At 50.0% G+C, this 7664-nt stretch overlaps 1 protein-coding gene across 1 annotated transcript; it reads left to right on the top strand.

The window, feature by feature from the left end:
- The first annotated feature begins 714 nt into the window (after positions 1–714).
- On the top strand, positions 715–7382 carry TMEM39B (transmembrane protein 39B). The gene is made up of 8 exons (XM_009324905.1): positions 715–909; positions 2603–2830; positions 3128–3211; positions 3886–4040; positions 4665–5001; positions 5861–6048; positions 6507–6627; positions 7007–7382. The coding sequence occupies exons 1-8, from the start codon at positions 778–780 to the stop codon at positions 7241–7243; spliced, it is 1482 nt and encodes a 493-aa protein (XP_009323180.1). The 5' UTR covers positions 715–777; the 3' UTR covers positions 7244–7382.
- Positions 7383–7664: the final 282 nt, after the last annotated feature.

Raw genomic sequence — 7664 nt, 5'->3', positions numbered from 1 at the left:
GATCCAGAGAAGGTTTTTAAAACCTTGGTATTATTGTCGTTGTTTACACTGTGGCAAGCAAGCACTAGAAAAGCTAACTTTGGGCTAACATCCCGCTGAGCTCTGTGCCATGCAAACATACAACAACAAGTGCCTTAAAAACACTAGTTATTTTTTTCCCGTCCTGAAGGAGCGAAAAAGGAAAAAGCCAGTTTGTGTGCTTTTGCAGTGTCCCTTTAAAAGAGCTGTGAATATTTGATTCCAGCACAAAATTGGGCAAAAGGGGACCTAGGTAATATCCCCAATTTACTGAATCCTTTGGGCGAATTGTTTAGCATCTCCGTAAGTGTATCACTCTGCCTGTAAAACAGGGATAACACCACAGCGATGCAGATTAAATTCCTTGTAAACTGCCTTGGGTTGGGAGAGAGGCATGAAAAGCTTCTTCCTGCTCCCGTGGAAGCCTGCATACATTAGGCTTTAGACTCTCAGTGAATTCACAGCACCTTAACAAGCTGCTGCATGTCCTAGGAGCGTCAGGAGCTATCTGGGGCCACATCTATAGCCTGTGGCAAATACAGGAGATGCAGAAAAGGGTTGAGCAAAGTTGCGTTATCCTGTTTTATGCTGCAAGCTAGCAGTGTGAGTGATCGGTTACTGCCGGTCACCAGGGTGTGGTAAGCAGATGAGCCTTAATAATGAATCTTTTCCTTTCAGTTTTAAGGACTGAAGACATAATCACGCAGTGAACAGCAGAGAAGCCACCTGGAAGAACAACCCTCCGCACCCTCTGTTGTTATGGCAGGGGGAAGGCGGGGCCCTAACCGGACATCCTACTGCCGAAATCCCCTCTGTGAACCCGGGGCCGCTGGCGGCTCCAGCCATTCCACCAGTTCCTCTGTCACGGGTGTGCGCTCACGCACCAGGTACGTCCGGCTCTCCGCATCTTCACATCTAGCCAGGCCAGCTGCTCCTCTCTGAGGCAGCTGTGAGGCCACCTGTATCTCCCCATCTCACACACTGCTGGTTTTCCTGTGGCTCAGGGATTTGTTAACTCCCGGTGTCTAGCTGAAATCCTTTTCCTATATGTGGCAGTGTCCATGCTACATGTTGTAATTGGGATAGGGGGGTTCTAATTTGCCCGAGACTTAAGCACTTTATCAGACCATGACAGACTTCCAGGAGTGTTCAAAAGCCTTTCGTGACCGTTGAATGGAAAGTAAGAATAGAGACAAATTTTTATCCAAAGCCTGACTCTGGAGTTCTGGTTGTTGCGTCTCCTGTGCCCTGAAGTTTATGTCAGGCGAGGCATTTCTGGGGTAGAGTTTAGCTAGGTCAGGTGATGTGTAGGTTGCATTTTTTTTTCCAGGTTCTAGCCTAGCTGGTTGGTTGCATTTCTGCGACTGAGGTAGAGAGGAGGAAGGAGAAGCGGAGCACCGACAGCAATACGTAAGCAGGAGGTGCCTTATGAACTGTCTGCAAAGAAAATGTTAGATCTGTCTTAACATACTCCCTGCTTACGGCCCTAGGCCAAGAAATTTATGAGGATACAGTTATTCAAACAAGTTATTGCAATGCCACAGAAGGTGGAGCAATCCACCTTGTACATACTTGCTGTGAGAGCATGCACAAAGGTCCTCAGCGCAAAGTAGGTAATGCAGTACAAATCCGTGCCCCAGCTTACCTCCAAGTGATTGGTCCAGAAAGCCCTTTTCTGGAGGACCAGAACAGGAACTCTTGTTCTGTGTACAGGAACAGAGTTTATTGGCGGATTTATCGATCCTGAGGAGCTGAATCAGTCTTGTCAGCTTGGGAATCTGGGGGTTTCAAGAGCTTGGGTTCCTAAAGTTTTCCCCTCACGCATGGCTTTATTTTAGGCTGCCAGCCTTCTGTTCTAAAAAGCATGGACTGGTCCACCTGTGTCCACCCCTGGGCTAGAAGTCTTTCAAGACTTCTGGGGTTTTGTTTTGGGACTTTCAATAGGAGTTTGTGCTCTGTAGCTCCTTTGAAACCCACACCCAGATTCCTTTGACTGTTGTTATTTAGAGATTGCAAATCAGAAGAGAGATACCTAGTATATATTAATTCCCTTCCCTTTGATTAAAAGGGTTGCTGTCTGGGATTGTGTGCGTGCTCACACAGGAATATGCACCTCTGACTAAACTTGTTTTTCCTCCATAGTTGAATAGAAGTTGAAGAATGACAAAGGGCTTGTGTTTAACTGCTCTGTCTTTCCACGTTCAAGCACTCTTAGAGATGTAAATAGCAACTGAAGGCCTAAAAGCTTCCAGTTAATTAAGAGGGCCACCGGTTGCCCCTTGAATAGCAAAACACAGCCATGGCTTTTGAATCTGACTCAACGCAAGGGATTTAATACCAAATGACCTGGTGCTGTAGATTGGCCTGGTTCCAAATATTGCTTTCGCTGGGCAAATTCCCGCTCACATCTGCCTGTAACAGGCATCCTAGACATCCTCGGGGTGCTGACACTTCTGGTTTGTGGCAGCCATTGACCGTGATAGTCGGCTTAGGTTTCTCAGTCAATATTAGACCCACTGACCTCTACAGTCTATGTGGGCTGGAGGACAGCGCTGTGTTTATCTCAGGGAAGTGAAACCCACAGTGTGAAATGTTCCTTTCAGGTACAGGCCTTTCCAGCCCACCTTTGGCAGCTCAGACAGTCGTCCCCCTCCGGCACTGTAAGATCCCAGAGCTGCCTGTGGAGAGGAGTGTGCTGTTTGAACTTCAGCTCTTCTTCTGTCATCTCGTTGCTCTGTTTGTCCACTACATCAACATCTACAAAACTGTGTGGTGGTACCCACCCTCCCATCCGCCTTCACACACATCATTGGTAAGCACCAGAGGACAGCTGCTGTCCGGTGATATTCACAGGCTGGCTCTTGGGTCGTTAGACATAAAGTTTTCTGTATATGCTTGATGCAAGCTACATGTGACTCTACAGCCCTGGAGGGTTGCTCACGTGACTCTTACTTGGCAAATTTTGGGCACTGGCTGTCTGCTTGGCATTCTCTTTCTGATCTTGGAAGAGAGAGTCCAAGGAGAAGAGAATAACTTGGGAACTTCTCTGTTGAACGTGGGTTTCTGCTGCCTGATGGAAAGTGGAATCATTTTGTTTTTGTCACCGCAGAACTTTCATCTTATTGACTTCAACGTGCTGACAGTGACGACGATCGTCCTGGCACGCCGGCTGATCGGTGCTATTGTGAAGGAGGTAAAGTCCCCAGGCAGATCTCAGAACTGTTCTTTCCTCCCAGGCGAAATGTAAAGCTGTGTGTCCCTTTTGGAGTTCCAAACTCTTCTGTCCTTTCCTAAAGAACTTTGTGCTATGTCCAAGTCAGAAACCTAGGCATGGTTTCTAATGGGAAGAACAGAGAACAGAAATGAGCATCTCAAAGCGTTGCCCATGACTGACTCTGTCCTTCTGTGATTCTTTCTGAATTACTGTCTCAACTAGACCGTAGTAAGTTCTGCTTTCTTCCTTGTGAAGAACAGTATTTGGCTCTTTTCCTGTTCTTTCAATTACTCTAGCTTTCTGCAAGGAGGAACCAGTGTGGGTCAGTTTCTGCTGACTGCAGAAGCCGTCTGTGGTGAGCAGGTCCAGGAGAGTGGGCTGGTCACACCGATAACTACCAGACCTTAACAAGAAACTGAGAGCTCTCCTCATGCCAGCTTGAGGAATGAGGCCCTGGGTTTTGGCGAGTCCAGATTCCAGCCTACAGAAGGCCTCCCCTTCCTGCTGGCCGTCAAACAGAGCCTTTCACTAGCTCTTCCTTGATGCATATGAAGTTGATTTTGCAGATTGAGTGCTGCTCATTTACTGTTTGCTTCCTGGAGGAAGAGTGAATGAGTCTCCCCTCTGCCCAGCTCTTTCTTCTCTCCCCGCAGGCTTCACAGAGTGGCAAAGTCTCCCTGCCACGCTCTATCTTCCTGGTGATCACTCGGTTTGCTGTTCTCACTGGCACAGGCTGGAGTTTGTGTCGATCAATAATTCACCTTTTCAGAACCTACTCTTTCCTTAATCTCCTGTTCCTGTGTTACCCGTAAGTATCTCTTCTGTCACTTGTGTGTGATTTCTAATGTTGCTTCAGTGCAGTGGGTGTTGCTCAGTTGAAGTGAAGCCTGAAAGTAAATAAGCACTCGATTACCTGGTAACAACTTAAACTACCCTTTTCCCTCTTGCTGTGTCACGTTTCTTCTTGGTGGCAGGGCATATCTTTAACATTTACCCATATTTCAGCTCTAATACAAGCATTACCTATTAGGTTGCTCGTGTCCTCTGAAAAGGGTTGTATGCTTTTCTCATGGTATTCAAAGAACCCATGTCTTCGGTTTACCTTAGTCCTTAGGTGCCTGTGCCAGGTGGAGTGAGTCAAACCGCTTCCCCGCTTCCTGTTAGCTAACGAAAGGAAGCCAGTTCTATTTCCAGTCAAGTGGTGGAAACAGCTCCCTTCCCTCCGGTAGATGGAGGAGGAAGCATCTCAAAGATCTGAGACTTGGTGCTTGTGTTTGGGATCAGATTGGTGAAGCTCTTCTCTGGAGTTTATATAGGTCCCAGGTGTCATTTAGGAGGGGGATGTGATCGTAACGCTGATCTGCTGCCGGCAAAGGCATTGCACGGGGAGCTCGTAAGGAAGTAACCACCTTTCTGCACTTTGCTGCTCCAGGTTTGGCATGTACATTCCCTTCCTTCAGCTGAACTGTGACTTTCGGAAGACGGGCCTCTTCTCCCAGGTAGCCAACATCGGTCCCAGAGAGACCGGCGAGGTGAACCCCAGGGGCAGAGACTACCTGACCGTCCTAAAGGAAACCTGGAAGCAGCACACTCGACAGATGTACGGCATGGAGGCCATGCCCACTCATGCCTGCTGCCTCTCCCCAGATCTCATCCGCAATGAGGTGGAATACCTGAAAATGGACTTTAACTGGCGGATGAAAGAGGTGCTGGTGAGCTCCATGCTCAGTGCCTACTACGTGGCCTTTGTGCCCGTCTGGTTTGTGAAGGTGAGCGAGGGCCAGCTCTGCTCTTGCAGACACCGCTTCTCCAGGCGTGGGACTGGCTGGGGAGGATCGTGGGGAGGTGGACGCTGGGTTATGGAGGAGGTCTGGATCTCGCTTCTTGCTTCACTGGAACGTGGGAGAGGTTGGTCAGAGGGCTGGTCTGTGTGCACAGGCGGCTGTATCAAACCCATTTACAGAGGCCCTGTGAAAAGCAAGAAGCAAAGCCATCTAGGTTTAGCTTTGCTTAAACTCCGGGTAACAGAGGACAATATTGTCCTGGCGAAGTGTATTCTGACTGTTCATGAGAGTGTGCATCCATCTGTTAGGGAGCGGAGCCTCCCTCCTGCCTCCCCGTGCAGCTAGAAGGACTCCAGGCCGACCGTTCCTTCGCACGCTGGCCTTCTGTGAGGACAGAGCTCCAACGAGGGGATTGACTTTAATAAGGGAGGCAGCATGAAGGAGGATGGACCTTACTAGGATTCTTAGCTGTTTTATTTAAGTTACTAATATGTCGTACAATGAGACAAATGCCTTGTAGTAAATCTGCCAGACCTCGGGGATGAGCCCAAGTCCCCTTCCGCTGAGGGGCTGGTGCTCCCACCCATGGTCAGCTGAGCTAGGGGAGCATCAGGAACTATCTCCCTATTTTTTGGTGATGGGTGACGATAGCATAAATGTTTCGCTGTGGTGTGTTCGGGAGTTGTACAGCAGCCATCCTATGTGGGCGCTTCTTTTTCGAGCGGGATTAATAGCTACGTGAAAAGCCCTTGTTTTACCTGCCTGAGTGCTTTGTGTTTTGATGGCTTTGTTAGGTGAGGCTGTCCAAACACGTTGTCACACATTCTTCTTGTCCCCCCCCCAGAACACTCAGTACTATGACAAACGCTGGTCGTGTGAGCTCTTCCTTCTGGTTTCCATCAGCACGTCTGTGATCCTGATGCAGTACCTCTTACCTGCGCGCTACTGTGACCTGCTCCATAAAGCCGCAGCGCACCTGGGCTGCTGGCAGAAGGTTGATCCAGCCCTCTGCTCCAATGTGCTACAGCATCAGTAAGGAACTCTCTCCTGGGGCTAGGGCTGGAGTTTTCTCTTAGCTGGCATGCCTGCTGGCGCGAACAGAGGCTGGATGGGGAGCTCAGCTTTCCAGCCACCTCTCCTCCTCCTCTTGCTTAAAAAAATCAAGAGAAAGAAAAATGAAAGCAGTTGTCAGCTGACGCATCCGACAGCGTACAGACACTACCTGTACTGTCCGCTTCCAAGCGCAGCAAGCAGATCTGATTTTTGGCAAGGTGCCTGCTGCTCCTGGCCCCAGGTGACTGCCGTGTGTCACTGCCATGGTTACGTGCCTCGGTGCACCAAACTCTGCCCTCAGGAATGATGGCAGCTTACTACTGTGGCCAACGCCGCGGAAGCAGCTCGTACGATATCCTAGCTGGTGGTGGGAAGGCAGCAGACCCCCCCTTCAGCTGCGGAGGTAGCAATGAGAGCGCTCTGCTTGTTTCCTGCAGGTGGACAGAGGAGTGCATGTGGCCGCAGGGAGTGTTAGTGAAACACAGCAAGAACGTGTACAAAGCTGTGGGTCATTACAACGTGGCGGTGCCCTCAGACGTCTCGCACTTCCGCTTTCACGTAAGATCCCATCTCCTTTCTGGGGACGGAGGAGGATCCTGCCTCGGCAGGATCACGGCCCCCTTGTCCTGTACGCCTCAGACTGCCTGAGCTGGCTCTCCGAGCAGGAGAGCTGCCCGCGGGGCGTGCCAGGGCGGTGGAAGGAGCCGGGTTCGGTACAGGGTTTCACGTTAGTCCCGCGTCTCCTGTCGGTGCTGCCAGAAGGGTGGCTGGCCTCTGCCAACCGGGGCTCTGTTCAGAGCTCTTCACGGGTAAATGTCGTGTCTCCGGAGGGGAATCCCGGAGGAATCCTCACCGGCCTCTGCCTCACACGTCCTGTCAAAAACGCGTCCCGGAGGGTCTGGCCTCGCTCGGTGCCTTATTGCGGTCTCTCCTACAGTTCTTTTTCAGCAAACCACTGAGAATCCTCAACATCCTGATTCTGCTGGAAGGAGCCGTCATCTTCTACCAGCTTTACTCGCTGATTTCTTCAGAGAAGTGGCACCAGACTATCTCGTTGGCTCTGATCCTCTTCAGCAATTACTACGCCTTCTTCAAGCTGCTGCGTGACCGTCTGGTGCTGGGCAAAGCCTACTCGTACTCTGCCAGCAGAGACTCGGAGCAGAAGTTAAATTAAAACAATTGCACTGATGCTCAGCTTATTACAAAACAAACAAAACAAGAAACCCTCAGAGCTTTGTATTTTTGTTACCACTGCTTTTTTTCTTTGATAACTGATGTAATTAAAAGGAAAAAACATATTTTTTTACTCCCAACAGTTGTTTGCGTGTTTGTTGTCTGGTGAAGTCCCCCGAGAAGGCCTCCTCCTGTTCGTATTTGAGCGGAGTGATTTATTAGCAGCGGTGCTTAGTTTTGAGAGGTGCAAATACTGCTGCTTCTGCTGGAGTCGGAGCTCCGGCTGGCACCGAGTGGGAAGATGAGAATTACAGGTATGCTAGAGCTTCCAGTCTGCGTTCCTTTAGAAGGGGGCGAGCCCCGATCCTGTCCTTTCCGGGGACCCCGAAGGACCTCCTGCAGCACCCCCCGACGCTCTGTGG

The sequence above is a fragment of the Pygoscelis adeliae genome, unplaced genomic scaffold, assembly GCF_000699105.1.
Source record: "Pygoscelis adeliae isolate BGI_AS28 unplaced genomic scaffold, ASM69910v1 Scaffold616, whole genome shotgun sequence".
NCBI lineage: Eukaryota > Metazoa > Chordata > Aves > Sphenisciformes > Spheniscidae > Pygoscelis > Pygoscelis adeliae.
Note: the sequence above shows the minus strand (reverse complement) of the source record. Positions and strands in the feature narration are given on the sequence as shown.